The 25,797-nt window shown below is 46.1% G+C and overlaps 1 protein-coding gene across 1 annotated transcript in view; it reads left to right on the top strand.

Moving 5' to 3' along the window:
* RAPGEF1 (Rap guanine nucleotide exchange factor (GEF) 1) overlaps positions 1-25,797 on the top strand; it is a 161,851-nt gene that overhangs the window by 115,449 nt on the left and 20,605 nt on the right. Inside the window, exons 10-14 of the mRNA XM_006834992.1 lie at positions 254-754; positions 6,920-7,122; positions 9,969-10,127; positions 23,866-24,138; positions 25,436-25,528. Coding sequence (XP_006835055.1) covers positions 254-754; positions 6,920-7,122; positions 9,969-10,127; positions 23,866-24,138; positions 25,436-25,528 — 1,229 coding nt within the window. The remainder of the gene's footprint in view (positions 1-253; positions 755-6,919; positions 7,123-9,968; positions 10,128-23,865; positions 24,139-25,435; positions 25,529-25,797) is intronic.

The raw sequence follows: 25,797 nt of genomic DNA, 5'->3' as shown, positions 1-25,797 counted from the left end.
ATCGTATCTTTTTCTTTAATCAAGAAATTAGAAAAGTACAAAGAATAGTATAGCAAACAGCAGTACTCTTATGTGTTTTACTTTAATAATAATAAATAAAATTTAATAAACACTAGAAAATCAAGTGAGAGCACTGTATGGATGAAATGGAAGTTGTGTCTGGCCATGCTGTAATGAGTGAGAAGGGTGGGATTGTGTCTTGTTACCAGGCCTTGTGGCTAACAGGTATTTTTTTCCCCTGTCATGAATACAGATCACTATGATCCCGACTACGAATTCCTCCAGCAAGACCTCTCTAACGCAGACCAGATACCTCAGCAAGTGGCCTGTAACCTTAGCCCATTGCCAGAATCTTTGGGGGAGTCTGGATCTCCATTTCTTGGCCATCCTTTCCAGTTGCCTCTTGGCAGCTGTCTCCAGCCAGAGGGACATTTGGCCCTGGGGCAGCAGACAGACACGCCACCTGCTCTCCCAGAGAAGAAGCGCAGGAGTGCGGCCTCCCAGACTGCAGACAGCTCTGGCTGCAGGGTGTCCTACGAGCGGCACCCTTCACAATACGACAACATCTCTGAGGACGACCTGCAGAACCCAGCCTCAGTCCAGTCTATCCCCTTCACGCCCTTTGCTGCTGTTCTCCCTTTTCAACAAGGAGGGTCCTCAGCCCCTGCCGAGTTTGTGGGTGATTTCACTGTTCCGGATTCAACGGGTGACCCAGAAAAACCACCTCCTCTACCAGAGAAGAAAAACAAACACAGTAAGCTTTCGTTGCACTGCAAGGAATCAACTTCTGTAACATAAATGGTGTATTTTATTCAAGGATTAGGCCCACAGCAAATCGGTGGCCTCATTACTTCAAAACAGAGAGGACCACAGGGATTCAGAGCCCCAATATGTCAACACTGTGATCACTTTTAGACACCAGAGCTTGTGACAACCTGAGAAACTGACCTCTCCTATGGTGTGTGTAAAGCTGAGGCCTGGGCTGAGGTCAGTGCAGGTCACTGACCCTCGTCACCTGAACACACAGTGACAGCGCGATAGCGCGGCACAGCATTCAGGACAGCGTTACTGTAGTCCCTATGTGAAACAAGGTGGAGGTAGTTGCTGTTAAGTGCCGTCGAGTCGGTTCCGACCCAAAGCAACCCTGTATAGGGTTTCCAGAGAGTGACTGGTAAGCTTGAACTACTAACCTTGTGTTTCAAACCGACTTTGCAGTCTAGCACATTAATCCACAGCGCCATACCTGGACTCTGTAAAGCAAGGTAGACATTACCATTTCAAAAAGAGCAGTTTCCTAGCACAAGCAGAGTCCCTTTCTGAGGCTACATGACAGTAGCAGGTGGCTGTTTAGAGACTGGAAATGGGTGCTAGTCTGTCCTCTGTCTGCAGGCACTGAAAATGACAGGTTCAGTTCATGACTTGAAACTTGAAGTTGCATGTCAGGAGTAGCTGAGGACACTCCAAGGATCAGACAGTTGAGTCTCTGATGTTAGTAGGTCCCAGAAGAATGACCTTTTGAATGTTTTCCAAATGTAAATTTGGCCGAAAACTCCTATTCAGAGTTCCAGTGAACTGCTATTTTCTGCTAGCTCCCTGAACTAGTACGCATCATAGAGTGTTTTCTATCTCTCTCTGTCTATTCTCACGTTCTTCCTGACTTCACAAACACGGTTTTGGGTTGACCAGCTTACTCTATTTGATGGCGATGTGACCAGTTCCAGGACTCCCTGGCCTCAATTGAAGTTTCTAGAAGAGGACTTCAACGAGCTAGGAACTACATCTCATTCCAAGTTCCCAAATAAGAGACCCTCATTCTCAGAGAAGGGAAGACCTAGTTTCTTAGAGCAGCCAGGCTTATCCCAAGGGCTGCCTGGTTGGTCTAGGGAAGAAAGACAGTGCTCCTCGCTGGGTGTTGCCCTCCTTTCCTAATGGCTTCAGTGGTGTGGTCACCCAGCTGGAGGGAGAGCTGGCTCTGTAGGACTAATGATGTCATTTCCATCTGTTGTTTCAATTTGCTCATTAAAAACAACAGGATACTAAGTCGAAGGGAAGAAGCCCTGATAGTGTACTGTGAGCTAAGCATTGCACTGCTAACCACAGGTCGATAGTTCAAACCCACCAGCCATTCCATGGGAGAAAGCTAAGACTATCTGCTCTGGTCAAGATTTATAGTCCCAGAAACCCTATGGAGCAGTTGTACTCAGTTGAAACCCAATAGGGTTGCCATGAGTCACAATTGACTCGATCACAGTGGGTAAGTAGAGGGGCATAAACAATAAGGCAGGCATGTTTCCCTCGGTGCCTCTCCCTCTGCACATGGATGTGTCCAAAGAGCTGCCGTCCTTTCCTCCACCCCTCTTTGCCTTGACTTAAGCAGCTTTCTGCTTTTCCTTTTCTCTCAGATTCCTCTCGACTCAAAATGTAGGGCAGGCTGCCACTTCACGGTGACTGCAACAGCGCGAGGTGCTAGCTGCCCTCACTCTTGCAGCTCTCAGAGTAGGCACTGAGCAGTGTTCCTCACACTAGAGAGCTGTGAAGAAGAGAGGGGGAGGGAAGGGGGGTTGAACAGCCTCAAGTGGTCAGAGATAATTTTCTGTTAATTTATTAGCTTGATCTCCTCTATCCTTGTCTGCAGCATTTGTGTTGCAACCCTTTTGAAAACGAATAGTAGTCTGAATTGTGACCTGAGCACATGGTTTATATGCCCTATCTTATTTAATCCTTACAACTATCTGCATGATAGGCATTACTGCCCATTTTACAGAGGAAGAGACTGAAGCTGACAAGAACTAAAAAACTTGTCCAACATTAATATGCAAGTTCCCAGGCCTCTCTAGGCTCAGATTTGTCATTTAACCTGTAGCTCTGTAGGATCAGCACTGGACTGCAAACCACAAGGTCAGCAGTTCAATCCCACCAACTGCTCCTTGGAAACCCTACCCTGTACAGGGTTGCTGTGAGTCGGAACTGACTCGACAGCACTTAACAAATGTTATACTACCTCCTTCACTAAGTTAGCAAGGACTTCAGCCATCTTTGAATAGGCCCCGTCAGTTTCAAGTACTGATCCCAGCAGTGAGATCATCTTAACACACCAGGAGCATGGGTTCTAGTCTTGAGTTTGCTGTTTACTTCCTGTGGGCAGCCCTTGGAAACTTAGTCTGAAATTCCCCATGGAAGACAGCTCACAAAGTTGCTTTGAGGGAGGAGTGAGAGAGTAATCGTGCTTTGTATTTGCCAACACTGGACAAGCCTCAGACATGTGCAGTCTCCTCTGGTAGCGTAGTGGTTACGAATCGGGCTGCGAACCTTAAGGTCAGCGGTTCGAAACTACCAGCCGCTCCGCGGGAGAAAGATGAGGCTTTCTACTCCCGTAAAGATTTACACCCTCGGAAACCCTGTACAGGGTCGCTATGGGTCGGACCCGACTCGATGGCACTTAACAACAACAACAACAATGTCAGAGTCACGCCATCCTTTGGAGATGCTCTGAAGGCACACGTGTCCCTGGCTCCTTTCACCAACGTAGTACCCCACAGTCCTAGGTGCCCTCGGGAGCATGAGCCTGGTGGACCTTCTCGAGGTTCTGAGCCATCATGCTGGGCTGCTTTTGAAATTGCCTGACCCTCCTGTTTCTAAAAGGTTGTAAAACATCGCTGCAATTTCTCTATGTTTGGTTAGTAGGTCTCTAAAGGGACTTCAGCCATCAGGAGGACATAGAGACCTTATACAAGGATTACAGTGTAACCCAAATTTCCTATTTTGACCAGGCAGAAGGTGAATGTGTTGAGTCGTTTAAGGTAGGCGTTTGGGGTCACTTTCACAGACTTGCATCATCTTTCTCCCAAATTTATGGTTCTGGCTGTGCAGCATGAAAGAAAGAAAGCATTGTAGAGACGGGGTCTATGCTTCTATTTTAGCAGTCACTGCAGCTGACCCTGTGCAGAAACGCTCCTCTCATCCTGTGCACCTGAGGCCAGCTTCTACCCAATGCTGACTGAAGCTAATGAGAAATTCTTATTTATCCTTTTCAAGACAGAATGTGACTTTGAACAACTCCCTCTTTTAGTGCAGGGTACCAAGAAAGCACCCAAAAAAGAGCATTTCCTACACATTGGACCCAAGATGAGATGCAGGGAAGAAAAAGACAAACCCCTTCCTTTTGAGACTGTCCTTAACCAAGCGTGTTAGCCCTTTTTCAATCATCTGGTGAAGTTAGGTCTCCGATGAAGCCCCTGGCTTTGTGGCTACTTGAAAATACAAAAATGAATCCTGCAAGACTCTCCTTGAGAATTTCCTGGGCCTGTGAATTCGGCCCCATCCAACAGTTGCTGCTGGCACTTGGAGAGGATCCAAGGAGGAACAATGACTTACAATGCTTGCTTCCTTGTGCTTGCCACACACCAATTTAAATGTCTTTGCTTCCAAACTCTAGGCCTCTCTTTCTTTCCAGCTCTCATTGTCCTTTAGAATCCCTCTTCTTGGGTGTTCAAGGAGCCCTGGTGGCGCTTTGGGGTAAGCAGGGGGTTGCTAACTGCAAAATCAGCAGTTCAAACCCCCCAGCCTCTCCATGGGAGAAAGATGAGGCAGGCTGCTCCCATAAAGATTTACTGTCTCAGAAACCTAGGATCTCTGGGAATCAGAGTAAATTCGATGGCAGCAGATTTGGGTTTTGGTTAGTGTGTGTGTGCAGCAGCAGCAACATTATATGTATATTGTTGTTGTTGTTAAGCGCCATTGTGTTGGTTCCGACCCATAATAACCCTGTAGAGTGTTTCCGAGGAGTGGCTGGTGGCTTTGAGCCTCTGACCTTGCGGTTCAAACCAACTTTGCAGTCCAGTGCATTGACCCCCACAGCGCCACAATTAGTATTTATTCTTAATCTGTGTATCAGGAGGCAGACCAATACTTTTTCTTTAAAGATGGGTGCATATATTGTGTATAAGGAATGTCTTTACAGTGAGGAGCTGCTACTTCTACCTAAAGAAGGGAAAGACAGGATTTCAGGAAATACATTTAACGAGTACCGGCCTTGACCTAGGCTCTGCTGGGCAGGGAGAGTGCCAATGTGGGTTAGTCAATTCATAAAAATGGGACCGTACACAACTAGTGTCTCCCAGACCCCTCTGGACTCCAGGGCCTGAAGCCCTCAGAAAGACCTGGTTCTGTGGGTGATAAGGCTCAGATCCTTAACCCTAAAACCCCATGAGTCAAGTGCACGAGGATGCTCCCATGTGAGATCTGAGAGCTCCGCACCTGCTCAGGGAGGATGAGCTCACTGAGGCATGACAGCTGAGCTCTTTGTTCTGACTTCTCACCTCCCCAGGCGGGTGAGGGCCCTGCTGTTGTTGGCTTCAGACGTCTTTGTTGTTGGTATCACACTGCACATGAGCCCGGTTTGCCCACTGGCTGGCCATGTTGGTATAGGCAGTTCCACCGTGAGGCAGTAGCTTAGTGTAGGATTGCAGGGATGAGAAGAGCTGGGGTTTCTGAATGGATTTTTAGGAAGCAGAGGTCATAGGGCATTTGTTTGAAAGTAAGCTTTTTGTTCCTCACAGTTTGTCTTTCTCACTTGGATGTTCTGTAGCCTTTCAGCTGGAAACAGGAGCTGAATGTCTTACATACCCAGTGGGTACTTTACTAGACATTCCCCAGGGGTGCTAGCCTGCTAAAGCCATTTCTGGTTTCCCGAGTCACTAGGCGAATGCCTGAAGGGCATGAGTTCCTTCCGTTAGGTGTTCTATAAATACTTGGGGAACACCTACTGTGTGCCAGGCACTAATGAAACAGTAGTGACCAACACAGACTAGCCCCCTGACCTAATGGAGGAGGGGTAGGCAGACAGTCTTGTTGGACGCACTATCAAAATACGAGGGCGCTTCAAAATTTTATGGGAAAATGGGACTGAAAAGTAATGGAGAATGTGTGCAAACACTTTGAAGCCCCCTCATGTATCCTCTTACTCCCTCTAACACTTGCACTTTGATTGCTCACCTGAAAACCCACAGCAGCCCTAGAATGGTTTTCTCAAGACACATGTGTTCTAGGCATGTCCTTCAGTGGGCTTCTGCCACATTGTGAACAACACCTGCTTCCCTGCTTTGTTCACACCGCCTTCCTGAGCAACCCCTACCTACTGGAGCCTCATGTCCTTTTGATCTCCCCATGTCAGCTGTGCCCTGCCCACTGGGGCCCTTATATCACATGTGGTGTGGTAGACTGCCCCCCCAATCATCCCCAGGCTCATCCATATTCTAGAATAGCACCCCCATTGCACCCCACTTTACCATTCTCCACGGAACTCATTTCTACCTTATAGTCCATCAAATGTTTGTCTGCCTCCCTAAGTGCAATGTGAGCCCCACAAGAGCAGAGGATTTGCTTTCCTGGCCACTGTGTGCTCGGAGCACCTAGACCAGAGCCTAGCATAAATGAGGTGCTCAATGAAATGGGAGGCATCACAAAATCCATAAATAACTAACTATACATGGTGGGCAGTATTAAGATGGAAACAAATGAGAGCCCCAACTAGAGGTTAACCCTCAGTGAATTTTACCACTGAACTCAGCCCTAGGAGGGGTCAGCCTGAGGAAGAACATGTCTGGTCATGGAGCTGAGAGGGGGGATAGTGTAGACATCTGGAAGAAAAGAGCAAGGGACAGGACAAGTCGGGATTGTCCAGAGGGTCAAAGTCATGGTGTCACTTGCAGTGTGGCTGGAAACCCCCAGGGGATTTTCAGCCTGAGCTGTGAAATGCCCCTGTGTGCTTCCTCAGGAAGTCACCTGATTGCCTGGCTGCCAGGAGAGCAATTGGGGTGGTAGGGCTGGAGATTCTCTTAGTGTGGCAACCCCCAGCCCCATTTCAGCCTGCAGCCGGGGGAGGGGCTGCCTGCCAACCACCACCCTCTCTGTCTCACAGTGCTGGCCTACATGCAGCTGCTGGAAGACTACTCGGAGCCCCAGCCCTCCATGTTCTACCAGACGCCACAAAATGAACACATTTACCAGCAGAAGAACAAGCACCTCATGGAAGTGTACGGCTTCAACGACTCCTTCAGCAGCGGAGACTCTGCACAGGAGCTGGCACCGCCCCCCGCCCTGCCCCCCAAGCAGCGGCAGCTGGTAAGCGGCCCTCTCATAGTTCACATCTGCACTCCGTGACCAGAATCTCCAATCCTAAAAGGTCTCTAGGAACTAGGATGTTCCTCTGTGGGGGCAGGCATAACTCTGTTTTCTTCCATGTCAGGGCTCTTGTCATGTGTGTTGGACTCGCCAGTTCCCACTTGGGTGCTTTCATGTTCTCCTGGCTCCTCTTTGGCAGCCTTCCCACCCTGGTGGCATTGGGTGGTGCCGCCTTTCTTCTCCAGATCAGTGTGCTCTATGAGTGCTCAGAATATTTGCTTTCTCTGCAGACAGTCTGTTTGGTTGTGGGGTTTCTCTCTCTGTCTCTTCTTTGGCTGTAACATAGACCTCCCAGAAAGGAGGGACTTAATCAAAGCACAGGGCCTTGTCTGTGTGCAGGCCATCTGTGGACTTGATTTGCATAATGGGCCTCACTCTATAGAGTGACTTATAGTCCAGCCCTGGCCTGGCCAGCATGGCCCAGTTAAAACAAGCTCTGTGGAAAGCAGGGTGGCTTTATACAGAGCCACTCTGTATTTCAGGCATAGCACCCTTCCTCCTCTCAAAAAACTCTCCTGTGTCCAGCGTTTTTATTTGTATCATGAGGCAGAAGTCAGCCCAAAAGGCAGGCTGTCCTGCTGTGGTCAACCTGTAAGATTTTTGTACAAAGAACGGGCAGGTTAGCTCAGGTCAGCCTGGTGTGTGCCTCTAAGTCCTTTTTGTCTCTGATACCAGTATAGGAGCTCTGGTAGCGTAGTGGTTACAAATTGGGCTGTGAACCTCAAGGTCAGCAGTTCGAAACTACCAGCGGTTCCGCGGAAGAAAGATGAGGCATTCTGCTCCCGTAAAGATTCACAGCCTCGGAAACCCTGTGCAGGGTCGCTATGAGTCGGAACCGACTCCATGGCACTTAACAACAACAACAACCAGTTAACTAGCCCAGTGAACTCTGGTCAGTTATAGACTCAAAACTGATCATCCGGCTGTGCTTTCCAGGAATAGAACATTCCAGAAGGGAATCCCTGATTTTTTTCAGAGTTGAATGAGCTATTTTGCTTGAATGCTGGCCAAACTAGTATAAGAGAGGGTCCAGTTGGCCAGCAGGGCTATCTTGTATCCATTGCCAGAGATGTGAAGGTGCTCCCCTGGCCTCTTGGAGGCCTTTGCTGACTAGAGAACAAACATCCCTGGGTTACTCCTGGAAGCCCAAAGGAGCTGGGGGTGTAGTCATATATTGACACATCAAGTGCATACCTGGTCCTGGGAGTTTCTGCTTTGAGTGGCTCAGAAGTCTCTATGTTGTGGTGCTGTTTGCTTCATTTCAAGATTTAGAACCAGCCAGTTTGAGTTCCAGTTCTGCCACTAACTAGCTGTGTTACGTGTGCTACGCTCTGAGCCTCAGTTCTTCATCTACAAAATGAGACATTTGCCCTGCCCAACCCATGAACACTGCCTGAATATGAATGGTAACCACTCTGAAAATGTTTCACAAAAGGACCTTCACCATGGAAACGTAAAGGTGTGCCTTAGGAACCCATCACCTAAAATGTCTGGTACTGCACAAGAGGCTTTCACACCCCTGCTGAGCCAGATTTCATTGATTTGAAATATCCTTAGACCCTTCTGCCATGTCCACAAGTGAGCATTGGGGAGTTTTGTGGGCTCCTGAGAATTTGAAGACACACTCAGGGTCAGCATCTGTCCTGAGGAGGCAGCACACTGGTCTCGACACCAAGCTGACAGCAGAGGCAAGATACCCCTCAGAGAGAAGCAGGTCAGAGAACTCTAGGAGTTCAACAAACAGCTGAATGGAACACCTGCATCATGCGAGCATGGAACTTTTATATGTCATCACAGTCCCTGTGCCAGGTCCTGTCTTGTCGATTTTAAGTGAGTTCAGGCTTCCGGAGCTCGAGAGGCTTATTCAGAGCCCAGAGCTGCAAGAGGAAACCAACGCCAACTGTCAGTGAAGCCCATAAGTACCACGTGGCATGCACTGTGCTAACTCAGTGGTATATCGTTTCTCAAAGACAGACTTAGGAGATGTTCCTGTTTTACAAATGAAAATAATAAGAAGAATTACTTTTGTCTATTTGCCCTTATGGAGTCCTGATATGACGCTGTAGGATCTGAATAGACTGCTAACCACAAGGTCTCTAGTTCAAACCCACCAGCCACTCCTCAGACACTCTATACAGGGTATCTATACAGTCAGAACCAACTCAGCGAAACTTAACAACAACAACATTGGCTCTTATATTCTGGTGGATGCAGTTCTAATTACTTTATACATATTATCTCATTTAATTCTACCCAGAGTCCTAACTAGGAATGCCATTGATTGCCCATTTTTCAGATAAAAAATGTGAGGCACAGAGAGCGTCAGGTAATGTCCAAGGCCACTCAGCTCGTATTTGGCAGAGCCAAGGTCTAATAACCCTTACAGCCTGACACCCTGTCTGCACACTGATGAAGCATGGATCACCTTACCTATATGCTCCCCATGTGGAAAGAGCTGAAAACCCTAAATAAATGACCGAAACCAAGGTCTGTGTGACTCCACGCCTGTTTGTCCTCCTTCCACCTTAACACCTGCTTCCAAAGGACACAATTTGTATGAAAGTTAACTTTTTAAACCTTTCATAAGGAAGAGAAAGAGGGTACCTTCTTGTTCAAGTCACCATCAACATGTATTTCTGATGCCTGAACTTATCATGTATTTCTGATGCCTCAACAGAAGCTACCCCATCCCAAATGTCCCTGAGCAGAATTTGGTAGCCAGTATGTATTTATGCTTGACTCTTCTACGCTTTTTTTCCTTCTTCCTTGTCATTTCTCTTGTCCAGCAGGCCTCCTATGCTGCTTCTTCCCTCTCCTCTGTCTCCTACTGTGTCCAGCAAACTAAAGTGACCTTCACACCTGAGGACGGCAGTGCCACTCAGGGCATCAGTGTGTCCGTCTCTAACTCCTTTCTCAGCCGGCACGGCAACTTACCTGTGCCCTCGGTGAGTCGCTACACCTGCCGTTCTTTACTTGGAAACGTGTGTGCTGCTCATCGGTTCTGTCCTGCAGGATCTCTGCATGTAGATGGGAAAGGGGATGTATGGTTGGTTCTCTGTGGCCTTAAGAATTGTGTGGGTTATCTGGGTGGAGAAGGGATAGAGATGGGGAAATGAATGTCCACATTGAGCATTATCATAGGAGCATCAACTGGCTGAGACGTTTTAGCCTTTTATTCTGAGCCAACATTGAGCTTTAGCTCAGTCCTTTAAGTGTTACATATTTAAAAGGGAAGATTCCTCAGATAGGTAGCAAGGCCAACAAGAGCAGGCTTTACCAGATACGTGATAGACTGTAAATCTGAGAACCCAAAATTTTATGGTTTAAAACGAATGACCATTTATCTTTGCTCAAAACCAGGGCTTTACACCAGTTCGATCCAGGCCGACCCCTGCTGAGAATGTGTCTTTCATCACAAGTATACTGAATCAGGGATTGAAAGGTTTTCAGCAAGGAGTCAGACTGGAAAAAACTGCTTAGAATGCCTGCTCAGAACCCAGATGACTAGGGTGATGTATGTACTGATCTGGTCTGGGCACAGCAGATTTTCATTGCGCTCACTCACATCTCTGGGACCTCAGCTGGAACAGTTGGACTGTTTTGGCTGTGATGTATGTGGTCTAGCAACTTCCATCAGGCTAGCCCGGGCTTGCTCACATGCCAGCTGACAGGATTTCAAGAAAACACACCAAAGTGTGCACAGCATTAAGGCGTAGGCTTAGAGTTGGCACTGTGGCATTTCCATTGCATTCTCTTGGTTAAATCACAAGGCCAGCCCAGACTCAGGGAAGAGGGATGGAGACTCAGCCACCTAGTGGATGTTGCTGCTACCTCACATTACAAAGGTTGTAAACAGTTTTTTGCTAAGGATTGTTGTTGTTGTTAAGTGCCATCAAGTCCATTCAACTCATAGTGACTGCATAGGGTTTCCAAGGAGCGGCTGGTAAGTTTGAACCACCGACCCTTCCATTCAAATCAACATTGTGGTCCAGTGCTTTATCCTGTAGCACCAAGGCTTAGAAGATAGTAATACCTCAAAAAGCACAGTGCTTGCTGGTCTGTTACCTTTCATTGGAGTTCACATCCAAGAACCTAAAATAGTCACCATTCTTCCTTTAACCTGTTACACGGGAATTGAGCAGCATTGGAAAGAACTTTGGAAAGGAGCTGAGTTCGTATTCTACATAAAATCGGTTTGACCTTGGGTAATTCACTTGTCTTCCCTGGGCCTCAATGTCTTACCTTTGGGATTGTATTTTTTTTCCCTGCTTCATCGGGTAAGTGTGAGGATTATATGAAATGATATGAAACTTTCAAGTATATACTGAGCTTAGATCGTATAGTCTATTGTTCTTGCTCTTTATTACTTGGAGTGATAAGAGTACCAGATTCTAGTCTTGGCTCTGCTTTTAATTCTGTGCACCTGTGCTTGGACAAATGGCTTAGCCTATATCTGGGCTTTTATTCCTCCTCCTAAAAGAGTCCTGATGGTGCAGTGGATTAAGCATTGGGCTGCTAATCAAAAGGCTGGTGGTTCAAACCCACCAACCACTCTACAGGAGGAAGATGAAGCAGTCTGTGTCCATAAAGATTTACAGCCTGGGAAACTCTATGGAGCATTTCCATTCTGTCCTATTGGGTCGCTTTGAGTCAAAATCAAGTTGACGCAATGGGTTTGGGTTTTTTCCACTCTATAAATGATTAAATTGAATTATGTGGCTTTTAGAGACTAATCCAAACTCAAGTTCCCAGTTTGATTTTGCTGGTTTCCATCTTTGAGAACCATCCGATGCCCAGGGTTAAGACAGTCCTGCCAGTTGTGAGGGCCTTGGAATACATTCTTACTGGATGCTAGCATGTAACTTTTTAGAGCTCTCAGCAAACCTACAACTGCCTCACCACCTTCCTTGCAAGCCCAATTGCGCAGATGGTCCTCTGTTTCCTAAGAATGTACCTCTGGCAAGCTCTTTTCACAAAACCTTCAAAACTTGGCTTTTAGACTGTTTTTCCCTCTCTGTAAACTGAAAGTAAGTGCTTGTTATCCTAAGACTATGTATAATCCTTTGAATAGTGTGGGGAATAAAGACTGTGAATGAACTAGACTGTTGGCTACAGAATGAAAGCAAGTTTTAATTGTGTTTGTTATAGTTTTCATTCATGAGACATAGGAGGTGAGACTTGAGACAGTTAGCATCTAAAATATTTCATTCTGAATACCAACTCCATGAAGAACCTAAAGTGATGAGGTGAGAAAGGTACGTTATTTCATTAAAGAAAAGTATACCCCAGGCCACAAGAGCCTTTGTTGTTGTTAAGTGCCTTGGAGTCAGTTCCGACCCATAGCAACCCTGTATAGGGTTTCCGAGGAGCCTTTAGTAAGGTTTAAATGTTTGGATTATTTGACATCTGATATGTTGAAACCAAAACAATTTTTTTGTTAGTGTTGTTAAGTGCCGTCAAGTTTGTTCCAAGTCATAGCGACCCTGTATAGGGTTTCCAAGGAGTGGCTGGTGAGCTTGAAATTTCCTCATTGCACTGTTTCTGGGCCTGTGTCATCTATCCAGCAGGCAATTCCAGAGGGATGCTGTTTAGGAATTCAGCAGTTGTCAGATCTGAAGACACTTCACAGGGTTCTTTAGTACAGTGGCCTGAAAGATTTCTTACCATCGAAAACCTCTTGCCAAGAAATATGTAGAACAGTTAACCTGTGCTAAACAACTTAAATTGAAATGAATACTTAAAAAGTACTCTCGTTTGTTCTTTCTAGGAGCCGAAGAGTCACTTTAATTCCAATAAGCTTGAGGCATCTCCTATGCATGGGTCAGTTTGCAAAAAGGATTTAGAGATAATTAAGATACAGTCTCAGCCCCAAGAACTGCATACAGGTCTGTAGGCAAAATAAGAAGCATGAAAGAAACTCATGGTAAGGCAAGGTATGAATAACAGCATGAGAGCTACAAAGTCAATAGAAACTTTAGGGGATCACGTAAAGCTTCATGGAAGAAATGGAGCTTCAGTTGAGTCCTGGAGGATAGTTAGGATTTCTGTAAGGAGATACAGGGCAAGGGAAATAGGACAGAAATGTTCCAAGTAGAAGGAATTGCCTGTATAACGGAGGCTAGAAAACCAAGCGTATATTCTAGAAGGTCTTCTCGAATGTAAGCACTTAAAGGTTGAGGTCAGAACCTCCCACTTCATGATCTAAATCCTCTGTGCTGCCTTAACTGCAACGCCCTGTTTCCTGAGCTGCTCACATCAGCAGACCCCCTTGGAAACAGGCCAGGCTTCCACACAGGCATATTCCTGCTCCTCCTCTTTCTATGCACTGCATAGCATCCTTCAGCTTTATGTCACCCTCCTCTTCACTTGGGGCTGCCTGACTCTCACCTTTGATGAAAGTGTTACGTCACTGTTCGCAGACTTCCTTTGTTTTCTAGCATGTCTCATAATCCAAGAAGACTTGTCCATCTGCACAAACATGCATCCAAACCTTGACGTGGTCTCTGGGGCACCAAGGCCAGTTTGATAGGTGTCTGGGAAAATGAGTGAGTGACAAGAGGCAGTCTAAATATTTAGAGAGGTAGCTACAGCCTTCACTGAGGCCCAAGAGGCTGGCTCTGGTGTTTCTGATCCCCTAGTGCCTAGCAAGAAGTCCTGGCGTGGCATTATGGGTCAATGCGCTGGACTGCAAGGTCGGTTTGAACCACAAAATGAGTGATTCAAGCTCACCAGCCACTCCTTGGAAACCCTATACAGGGTCTCTGTGAGTCGGACTGACTCCAAGGCACTTAACAACAGTGCCTAGCAATGTGATTGCACTTCAGAGGCACAAATGAATGTTTGAAGAATTACCTCTCAACCGTCCTAGAGATAACAGTGCTACATGAGCTTTCTGACCTAGAGGTAGTGTCCCTGGACTCTCCTCCAATTGCTTTCTGGGCTCTTGTACCTCTTGGCAGCATGCCATGCTCACACTACAACCCAGCAGGACCCACTCCATGAACTCTTTACTTGCTTTTGTCCCTCCAGCCCTTTCCACCCTCGACAGCAGAATTCCTGTGCCCCAGCTCCTCTTCGTATCCCTTCTTAGTCTTGTATTTTCTCAGTTTCTGCACTCTGGTCATGTGCAACTTGACAGTTGTGGATTAGATCCAAATTCAACTTGCCCTTGACCAAAATATTGAGATCTCTCAGGAACCATTAGGACTGCTGGTATCCTGCAGGTAATTGGCAATGCTGATGCAGGCAAAAGCTTCTAAAGGAGCTCTGGTAGCATAGTGGTTACGAATCTGGCTGCTAATCTCATGGTCAGCAGTTCAAAACTACCAGCTATTCCGCAGGAGAAAGCCTCAGAAACCCTGTATAGGGTCACTGTGAGTCGGAACCAACTCCACAGCACATAACAACAACAACATCCCCTTAAACATTTAGCCCACTTTCTTATATCTCCTTTCTTTAATAACTGCAGTTATGGATATATACTATCACCAAGATATGATCTGTTTTCATGCTAGCAATCTTTACCGTCTTGATTTTCAGAATGACTTCTGGATAAGTAAACAGTTTCTGTCCCTTCTCTTTTCCTGATGTCATCATATCTTTACTGGTGCTAAATTAGCCTGAGAGGCGAAAGGGCAGGGAGTGTCTCAGGGCAGAACTCATTGGCTCAAGGCTATGTCCCTCCCTGAGGGGCTTTGCTTCATGGCCCTGCTTTAATTTCCTGGGGTTGTTTCTACAGAGGTCCTTTTGCGTGGTGAACATCAGGACTGTTTCTCTTTTGGAGAAAATGAGTAATGTGCTGTTGTGTCATCCACTGTTAGAAAACCTCTCCAGGGCTACTCCATCCCACTGTTGCATGTTCCTCATTAGGCCAGTGGAGTTAGTGTGTTGTGTGGGTGTCTCATATTATTTGAAGTCATTGAGTCCTAAACTCTTACCATTGTGTATAGTCTACAAGTCCACTTCGTTGGGTTTTTGTTTAGGTTTAGCCTCTCACTAGGCTCTAGGCTCCCTGAGATTATGAATTCTGTTCCCTACCCCATATGCACATACTCACCAAGTCCTGCTGATCCTTCCTTGTTAAATTAAGCTCACCTACTCAGAGCTGGCCCCATTGCCACTGCTCAGTCCTAGTTGTCGGCATTTTACCCGACAGCCTCCGTCCTGGCCTTCCTGCCTCCACAGTCAAATACCTCAGTCCCTTTTCAACACTGAGTCCCAGAGTATAGTCTTACCACAATACTGCAAAATCGGGTCCAGCATTTTTTTTTCATTCTTCTTTGGCCTTTGTCAGCTACTTTTACCCACCTGTCCACCTGCTCATTACCTGTGTACCCTCGACCTCAACCCTATCTCATTTTCTCCATGCATGTCCTCCTCATCACTCCTCACAGACTTGCTTCTCTCTTTTGTCCTCTACCTCTCCTCATATTTTCTGCTGTATGAACCTGAATCTGAGCATGTCACTCCAACTCTCCACCCTCCATTTCCTCCTCTTCTCATTGGGAGCATGGGATTGTTAAGAGGGTTAAACGGACAATGCACAGAAAGCATGTAATACAGTACGTGGCAAATGCTCTGTGTTGGTACAATGAGAGAGATGGCAATAATACCGCATTGGGCTCGGCTGCGTCTTTGTTTCTTTAGTAATGCTTAGGTCCTTTTTTACAGATTATGAGATCCTCAGGATAGGGATGTGACTTTTTATGAACTTGCAGCCTCCACTTGTGACTCAGGGCCTAGCCAGCAGGTGCAGTGCTCTGCGGTGCTCTGACCAGATAGCAACACTTTTATTCACAAAACCTGTGAACAGTGATCAAGGAGTCGTCCAGTGACTAGACGGTAGTCCCAGTCCTCGCCACCATTGTGTCCATCTTTCCTTGCTCTCCCGATGTTTTCTTTAGTGCATTCTGGCTCTAAGGCACCCCGTGACAGCTTCTGTCTCCCCAGGAAACATGATACATTGGTTCCTTGCTGATTTTCTTCCTTATTTTTCTGAGACACTGGCTGCTGGCTGTCTGGTTTGAGAGTTTGTTTCATAGGTAGTTCCTGTCTGCTAGGACTTTGAAATCTGGTTGAGCTCTTCTGATCTCTTCACCCTGTACTTTTTTGCCCTTCCCGAAAGCCCCAGGGACTCTGCCTCTGCAGTGCTGACGTCTTGATTAAATCTGTTAACACAGCCCGGTGAAGAGAGACACGCTCAGACCAGCACCCTGAGAGAGGAGCAGAGAGCCTTCATCTGAGACAGTCAGGGTCCAGCAGGTGGCCAAGAGCTCAGAATCTTTGTCTTGGGGCCTCTCAAAAGTAACAGCTGTGACTCAGAGAAGTGTTTTCTGGCTCTTGTTTCTAAAGATTTCCTGATTGCTTGACTCCTTTTTTGTTCCTGGCATTTTGTAGTCCTTGTGCCTCTGCCTCTAACACATGAACTTCACTGTAGCACCTTGCTGCAGGTAGATTTCTGACTCTATCCGTGACAGTCTAATTGGTCAGGTACCAAAAGGACCCCTCTCCTCCTTGTTAAGGTCATGCAGTGTCATGAACCTTAGACCACTGTCCACACCCAGTGATTGTGACCTTGAACTTGAATGTTTTCATGCTGCTTGTCTTCTTGTCATAAACTCTTCCTTATTTGTGATTGAGTATTTTTTAGAGAAACCAGTATAGAGAAGCTAAGCCATTTGCCTATATATGGTCTTAAACTAGAGCCAAGATTAAAATTCATCATGAAAAAAATCTAGTGTTGCATGAACTGCCTAATTACCAAGTAGATATTGAGACCCTGTGAAGTTACATATAAAGAGCCCGTAACCTGGACACCTACAGGCGTGCTTTTGTCCCTTGTCTTCTGAAATAATCTAGAGCATAGCTATAGGCTCTGAATAAAGAGTTTGAAAAATAAGTGTAAATTAGAGCCACTGTCATGATGTTTAAAGCCAAAGTGAGTCAAAATAGTTCATCTGATTTCCAGAGCTGATTTTGAATCATTTTGTAGTATGTACTAAATCTTTCTCCAAAAGAGTTGATGCTATTGAGGTCACACTAAGTGAAAACACAGAACATCCTAAAATACATTGGAGATTTTTTGCAGGAGAATGATTGGCCGTGGAACCATTGGTCAGAAAATGTAGTGTTTTCAAAGAAGATCTTCTGATTCAGAATACAAAAAGATGTCACAGGAAAAGGAGCTAAATGTATTTATTTCTACAATGATCTGTCTTGCTACCTAAAATTCTATTGAAAAAAGATTTAGGGTTTTGTTTTTTTATACTTTGTTCATAGAATTTTCGAATGATTTCTAAAAATAACCTCCACCCAAGAGGTTTATTATGAAAGGAAGAGACTATTTTTTAGACCAAACATGATGGTGATGTTGACTGTCTTTGGTCGGATTAATGGTAACCCATCATTCACATGCGTAGTGGTTACGAATTGGGCTGTGAGCCTTCGGGTCAGCAGTTCGAAACTACCAGCTGCTCCACGGGAGAAAGATGAGGCTTTCTGCTCCTGTAAAGATTTTTAGCCTCGGATATCCTGTGCAGGGTCGTCGCTATGAGTCGGAACCGACTCCACAGCACATAACAACAACAGCAACATCATTCATACAATATTACCAAGAAAAGCCCTGAGCAAAGAGACAGCAGCCTGTGAGATCTCAGGTACAGGTGCTCATTGCAGCAGCCCCAGAATCTTCCACTTGGCTTTGGAAAGTCATCTTTTAACGACATACGTTGTTGAGTGCCATGAAATTGGTTCTGACTCATAGTGTTTCCAAGGAGCGGCTGGTGAGTTTGAACTGCTGACTTAGTAGTTCAAACCGACCTTGCTACCAAGAGCTTTATCTCACAGTGCTATTGCAGGACTCCAGTATATAAAATGTTTGTTGTTGTTGTCATGTGCCATCGAGTCAGTTCTAACTCATAGCGACCTTATGCACAGCAGAATGAAACACTGCCTGATCCTGGGCCAACCTCACTACTGTTGCCACGCTTGAGTCCATCAATGTATAAAATGTAGTCATTGTTATAAATTACAAGAGTGCCACAGAAGGAAGTTGCCTCCTGACCTAAGATATACCCAAAAGTTAGGTGTTTGGGACCAGGAAGGAGAGAGAAGACAAAGCCAGAAGTCTCTCCTCTAGCTTGCTGAATTGAGGAAGAAATGTTCCCAAGTACTTTTCCTGATGACCTAGAGCTGATCATGTCCCATCTCTATAAGGACCAAATCAAACTTGCTTCTCTTCAAGAGAGTTCTTTGCAGGAGATTGTGTGGGGTATGATGCAGCAGCTAAAAGCTTGATTTCCTGCCAGAATCAAAAAGAAGCTAGATTAACATGGGCACTGCAGTCCTTGGTTTAGAGGGGCATGCTCTGCACACAGGCCTAATGTGGATTTGTGCTCCCCAGCGATCTTCTTTAGACAAAGAAAACCTGAACTGCACTAGAAAACCTGTTTCCCATCAGTGCATTTTTTCCCCAAATAATGGATAAAAATGTAAGCCCAAAAGCCAACTGTCCACGAGCTTATCTGTTTTGCCAAGTACTGTCCAAAAACACTGAAGTCATAGCCTCACTTAAGCCAAGATTGTGCAGTCATGGCCAAGTTCTGGCAGCTCCTGTACTTCCCAAACGCTTCACCACAACAGTAGAACCATTCATTTCAATGATCACATTTCCCTGTAATTAGTAGAATGGACAGTTCTCCAAGGTTTGGAGCTTAAGCCACTATGAAGTAGCTGTTTGGGTCAAGATCCTTTAGCCTGTGGCTCCAGCTCTCCGTTGCTGGCAGTCAGACTGCTTTCTCTGGTACCCGCCTCCCCCCCTCCCCAGCCCCACCTACCCCTTATCCCCAGCCCCAAATAGTTCATGAAATGTCTGTTATATTGATGAATTCAAATTTTTTTTGTTTTAAAAATCTGCTGTCCAACACAATCCAGGGCCCATCCCTAGTCATTTTCTATTCCCTGTCTATAGTGTAGAGAAAGTGTTCTGGAAAATTGGTGGTGCCTGGCCAGCTTCTGGTGACTTATTTTTTTGATGAATCGTCACATGCTAACTTAATAAGGCCATCATGGCCAACCAAGAAGCTCTTAGTAGTTCTTTCAAGGGTGTACTTTCAAAAGAACCAGCCGCTGGTTCATGCCTTTCTGGCAAGGTGAGGTTTTCCTTGCCTGCCCCTGGAGCCCCTGGTTAATGCTATGTTCTCTGAGTCCTGGGGTTGTATGCCAAGCATCTTATGATGCTCAGAGCACAAATGTTCAGCTAAAGAGATGTCCAAGTGAGGAGGGTAGTGTCCTGAAGAGCTGTGGGGCCATTACATTCCCAGAATGCTCATTTCTTCAGAAAACATGCACGACCTCTTAATGTTGTTGTTAAGTGCTGCCCAGTCAGTTCAGACTCACAGCAACCCTGCATAGGGTTTCTAAGGAGCAGTGGTGGACTTGAACTGCCGACCTTATGGTTCACAGCCCAGTGCTGATCCTACAGTGCCACACCTAGGCGCATGAATTACTCTCCCAGCTTCAGTCTCTTCATCATTGTAAGAAGGAACTTAACAGATGAATTTTGGACTGCCTGCATGACATTCAGGGCTGACATTAAGGTCTGGGCCTATTCCCCAGACCCCCATCTGAGCCCCCACTGAGCTCTTTCTCAGGAACTTGCTCTGCACTCCTAGATCTTCTGCAGAAATTTGCAGATCCCCCAACAGGCAGCCCCTCCTGTTATAAAATCCTCAGCCCAAACAGTCTTACTCTGGCTATAAATAAAAATTCTTGCTGCAGAGAATGCAGCAACTCATCAGAAGCAAAGCCAGGCACCAGCCAGATCCTAAAATAAACTCCACGCTGTGGTTAAGTGGTGTTTCTGTTGAATGGCCAGCCCTGCCTTTCTCCTTGCCCATAAGAATAAATACAGCCTTAAAGGGCTGGAAATATTTCTTTGGGGAATCGGTTGAGATGGGTACTTGTTGACAATTATATGATAATGTGCCCCTGAGAGGGCATCATATGCACTTTAGGGTGATTAGAGAGCTTTCCCTCCCACTTTCTCAAGCCCAGAAGGTACTCTAAAGGCTTGGCTAAATTGGCTAATGTCCCAGCATGACTGCATAACTTGAATACCAGAGCTGCTCCATAGCATTGTAACTGCTAAGAGAGGGAAGGAGGGGAAGGGCAGGGCCAGAACTCTTTGTCCAGGAGAGATGCTGTATCTGGACCCCTTTCTGTCATTCCATTCCCCAGTGGAAGCCATCCCTCTACTCAGCAGTTCACACCCCTGTGGGTATCCCTGAGCCTGTCTCTCTAGTCTCCCACCACACTGTGAACCTGGGCAGTGGGTAAAGCTTGTCTGTTACCCTTTCACACTCATTAGTTAAAACACTCCTCTGTCCCAGACAGTAGTCTAGGCACTTTAATAATAATAAGAGAATTAATTCCTAAGAATAACTGTCCACTCAGCACGTATGTATTGGGCTTCTATTAAGTGCCCAGCACTGTGTGGAGCTAAACTCTGTTCACTAGACTGGTACTTTGGGTGTATTTCAGGACAAACAAGAATCGCGGCCAATGAGTATATGCCCCTCATCAGCACTGCCATAAGGATTCACACAGCATTGTCTCCTGGAATCAACACATAGACTATAAGAGGAAGTGCTGTTACTTTCATCCCTATTTTAAAGATGAAGAATCTGAGCTCAGAGAACTTACCCAAAGTCACATAAGTAGAAAGAGGTAGCACCAGATCCTAGCCCATGTCTGTCTGAGAATGTGCATTCTTAGCCACCCCAGAAAAGACACCTGTGGTGTGGGAGTCTCCTTCGCTGAGTTTGTCAAATCAAAACCTCGTACAGATACCATGTGACCAGTTAGGAAGATAGCTCTCAAACTTGGTATGTTTTATGATTATACCTGAACTGTTTGTGTATATGTACAAATCAGTGCTGAATTATTGCAGAGCCTGCTTTAAGTGTCCTGGTGGGGCACTGTAGGTTAAGCATTCATTTGCAAGGTCAGTTTGAACTGCAAGGTGGACAATTCAAACTTCACCAGCTGCTCCTTGGGTCACTATGGGTTGGAACCACTCGAGGGCACTTAACAACAACAACAACATGCTTAAGTGCTATGTGAGTTCACAGTGGGTGGGTGGGAGGTGTTGGAAATAAGTCCTGATGTTGCAAACAGACACTCGGTGAAACCAAAAGTATCTCAGCAAGGCAAAATTTTACTTCTGCAGAAGGGTGCGTAGTGGCACAACAGGAACAAACCAGCAAGCACACAGGCCGGGTGAAACGACAGGCTTTTTATCCCTGACTCTGGTCTAAGGCTGTGTCTCACCCTAATGGTTAGGGTTTTGAGCGCACAATCTTGTCCTTTTCCGGTTGGCTAATTCATATTACCAGGAAATTGAAAAAAGTCTCACTTTTATTCCAGGAAGCAGTAACAGCCAGGAACGTAGTATTTGTGTCACTAGGGAGTGCAAGGAGGTTGGAAAGTCTTTGTTTCAGGAAGACGTAATAACCTAAAATTGTTTAATTCTAACGTGGGGTCAGAATAGAAGGGAGGCACAGTACATTTGTTTGAAAGAAAAGACATATATTACTTCAGAGGAGAGATGGTTTTCAGTGAAGGATAGTATCAAGACTTCAGAAAGAGTTGACACTTAATGTAAATCTTAAGCACTGAGTAGGTGGATTCCTGGGCAAAGAGGAATAACTGTTAGCAAATCTCATGGCAGACTGAAAGTTGGGAGTGAGCATCTAAGAGAACTGAGAATCGAGGCTCCTACTTGAGACTGAACCACTACCTGAAGCAGGGTAAGGTGGAATTCTCTGAAAGTTGCCTCAGAGGACCACACAGTCCCTCCTAGGCCAGTGCATTCTACTTACTGTGCTCCCTGTGAGCCTGCCCAGCCCATGAGAAAGGCTTACCATGGGGTGAGCATCCTCCCGAGGTAAAATGAAGAACCCCAAAAGCCAAATCAGTGTCCTTTCTAGTCGCTAGTAAGGCTAGAGCCTGTCAGTGGAGGGCACCGGTGACAGGCTCTGTCACCACATGGCGACATGGGGGTGAGACAGTGCTGAGCCACCAGTCTGCTTGGTGAGATTTTCTGAGAAAAGGAATGTGAACGGAACTGATTTCTAGCAGGTATCAAAGGAGCTCTGGTAGCGTAGTGGTTACGAATCAGGCTGCGAACCTTAAAGTCAGCAGTTTGAAACTACCAGCTGCTCCGTGGGAGAAAGATGAGGCTTTCTACTCCCGTAAAGATTTACACCCTCGGAAACCCTGTACAGCGTCGCTATACGTCGGAACCAACTCAACGGCACTTAACAACAACAATCAAAGCACTTGGTGTTAATTGGTCAGCAACACGTGGTACGTTCACTAATTCATTTAACCAAGTACAGGGTTTGGCCTTGAGGATTTTGTGAGGTGGTATAAAAATAAGAACAAGTAGGTGTCTAGGGTAAAAGACATAGGTATGATAGAGCAACAGCCACTGGAACTCAGAATGATAGGTCCTTGGCATCATCAAGGAGGGACCTTAGAGCTTTGGGCCCCATTGTCAGCTCCTTGAGCTGTGGCAGCTCTCGCTTAAAAGGTATCTTTGCAAAACTCTAAAGGATGTGAGCAGTTTCTTCTGCCTCCTTTACTTTGTTTCCATGGATTCTAAAACTCCTGTTCAACAGCAGGTGTGAAGACATTTGAGTGAGCACTTGTGCACATTGTTTTGGGTTTGTCTCTTACGGAGTTCCAGTGTCTCCACATTTCCCTGTAACAGTTAGCAGTGTGGTGGCAGGCTCTTTGCAAAGCACAGTGCTCCATCAGATTCCCAGCCTTGAGGCCAGAGATCCCAAAACTACTCTGTCACCGTCCAGCAGGCGAGCAAGCCCAGCCCTGAAGATCCCCTGCATCTAAGAAGCCATGGGTGGTTCACTGTCACTCCTCTAGCCTCACACTTTTCTCTCTGGTGAGAATTTGGGAAATTCGAGTCTTGTGGCTCCTCAGTAGCATCCAAGGTGTTTGTAAAATCATTAGGTAAGATAAAAGGTTTAATAGGAAGGGACATGCCCTTGTAGAAGATATTATATTAGTGTTTTGGATAGCACAGTTCTTCCAACCATTTTTTTAGAAGACTGTTTTCTTCCCTTCCAAAAGGTTTTGAGGTAATTATAATATTTAAAGTTACAATATGAAGCAGTGTTTAACTTTGAAGGGATGAAGCCAAAGCTTCATCCAAAAGATTCAAAATGAGTAAATAATGACCATGTATCTAGCCACATACTTTTAATTTAGCCTTAAGGTTCCTGAGTGAAAGGGTTGTATAGGTTGAATTTTCTGACAAAAAAAATTACGTATGTGTTCACCTATGTAATTTATGGGACCTGATTTGGTGGGTTGGGGGTGAGCATCAGGGAGTCACTCTCCACATCCTAGTATTTTGAGGAGGTAGTGGGACACCACTGGCTAGTCTTAGGCCCTCTCCTAAGGGAAGAAGCATCAGGTTCTGGTGGGAAAGGGCCTAGGAGACCATGGGGAAGGGGCGGGGGTATGGTAAGCCGGATCTTTTGTTTGAGTCACTGTCAGAATGTCACTGCTCAGTCAGAGCGAATCTAATCACTTCTTCTTTTGTTTGTCTTTTTTTTCTTCCCATCTTGTTTCTGTGTTTGTTTTTTCACTTTGATTCTGTAGTATAAATCTGTGTTTAGGTCCTACTCCCAGGATTTCGTGCCTCACAACCAAGCTTCCGTTCAACCTTTCCTTCCGTCTACCTCCTCTTCCTCTCCACATTTCCCGCCTGTCCACCAGTCTCAGAGCTCTGACTTAGTGGTGCCAGCTGTAGCCAGCCCGCCTTCCAACACCGTGGACGGGCCTCTTTCATCCTCTCAGGAGAGCAGCTTTCATGGGAACACTGTCTGCCTTCCTCCCGAAACCTCTTTCACTGACTCGCCCCAGACGCCTTTGGTGAGAACTCAAAAAGCACACCTTCAACATGGAGCACACATTTGTTGAAAGCAGTATTACTGTTCTGGAAAGACATCCCTCCTCTCCCCTTCATCGCAGCCAGGTGTGTCGCGAACATGCACACATTTCAGCATGATTAGAATGGCTGGAAACCATGAGGAAGGTAGTATAGCCTGACTCCTTTCAGAACAGAAAATGAGCCATCAAACTAGGACAAATGAATTAGTAACCATTTGTTGTTGTTGTTAAGTCCCGTTGTGTCGGTACCGACTCATAAGCGACCCTGTATAGGGTTTCTGAGGAATGGCTGGTGAGCTTGAACTGCCGACCTTGCAGTCCAGCTTATTAACCCATAGTGCCACACCAGGACTCCAGTAACCATCTGGTGTTGGTGGTGTTAAGTGCTGTCAATGGTTTTCCAAGCCATGGCGACCCTGTATAGGGTTTCCGAGGAGCAGCTGGTGAGTTTGAACTGTTTAGGGGTAGTTTTAAGGAGCTCTGGTAGCATAGTGGTTGCGAATCTGGCTGCTAACCTCAAGGTTGGCAGTTCTAAAGTACCAGCTGTTCCGCGGGAGAAAGATGAGGCTTCATGCTCCCATAAAGATTTGCAGCCTTGGAAACCTTATACAGGTCACTATGAGTCGGAACCGACTCTACGGTACTGAACAACAACAACATAATCATATGATAGAAAATGCTACACTCTTCTGAGTTGGTTTGCATTTAGAGAAATGTGTAAAGGCATTTGAAAGTGTGGAAGTGACAAAGATCAAAGGAAATGCTGCATATTGAGTTTCATGTAGTACTGAGGATCAAAGGCCTGTTTCCTCTCTTACTAAGTTGCTAGTAGGTCATTTTGGGACACGGGAAACTGTCACTTGCAGGTTGATGTGGACAACTAGAGACACATAGGCACGTGGGATCTAGCCTGGCAGATTGTAGAGTGGTCTTGATGTGCTGCTTCCTTCCATGCCTTTGTCTCATCTCGACATTGTTGGGCAGGCCCAGTTAGGGTCGAAGATGTTTTCCCAGAACAGTTTAACGTTTGGGGACAGAACCAGCAGGAAACTTTAGGTCCCCTCAAACATAGAGATAGGAGGTGGTAAGAGCAGCTTTGTTCTGTGCACCTGAGGACTAACTTCCCAGGGGAGCAGAGCACATTCTGTACATGGTGTGGAGACACACTATAAAAAGAGCGTCTTGATTAGGACTAGCCCTTTGGCTGCCTTCTCTGAGCCTTGAGGACTGAGAAGAGGGCCTGTCACATGTGTATTTCCTCTCATCCCATCTCCCCTAGAGTGAAAACACCAGTGAGGACGCTGGTGAGAGAGAATACGTCAGTCTGTATTCCTCTGACCAAAGCATCGAGGCGCTCCCTCTCTCTCTAGGAGTAAGTAACCCTCGGCAGGAGGACGAGGATGCAGTCCTAGTCCAAGCACTGGCTGCGTCATGCATGTGGCCTGGCTGCACATGGGCCTCTGCTTTCCTGAGGCCACTTCCCTTGCCCCTGCTTCTGTTTGGCTGAGTACCCAGCCACTAACAGAGTAGCCTCCTGCAGCCTTTAGGAAGCCGGCTTGGTTCAGCAGGGAGAGAACATAGCTTCCTTGTGATGGTCTTCCCTTTGCTTCTGCTTTAGTGTGTGTGTGAGGCACCTCCTCG

Source organism: Chrysochloris asiatica, unplaced genomic scaffold, assembly GCF_000296735.1.
Source record: "Chrysochloris asiatica unplaced genomic scaffold, ChrAsi1.0 scaffold00014, whole genome shotgun sequence".
NCBI classification, from domain to species: Eukaryota; Metazoa; Chordata; class Mammalia; order Afrosoricida; family Chrysochloridae; genus Chrysochloris; species Chrysochloris asiatica.
This window is presented reverse-complemented; position numbering and strand designations above follow the sequence as displayed.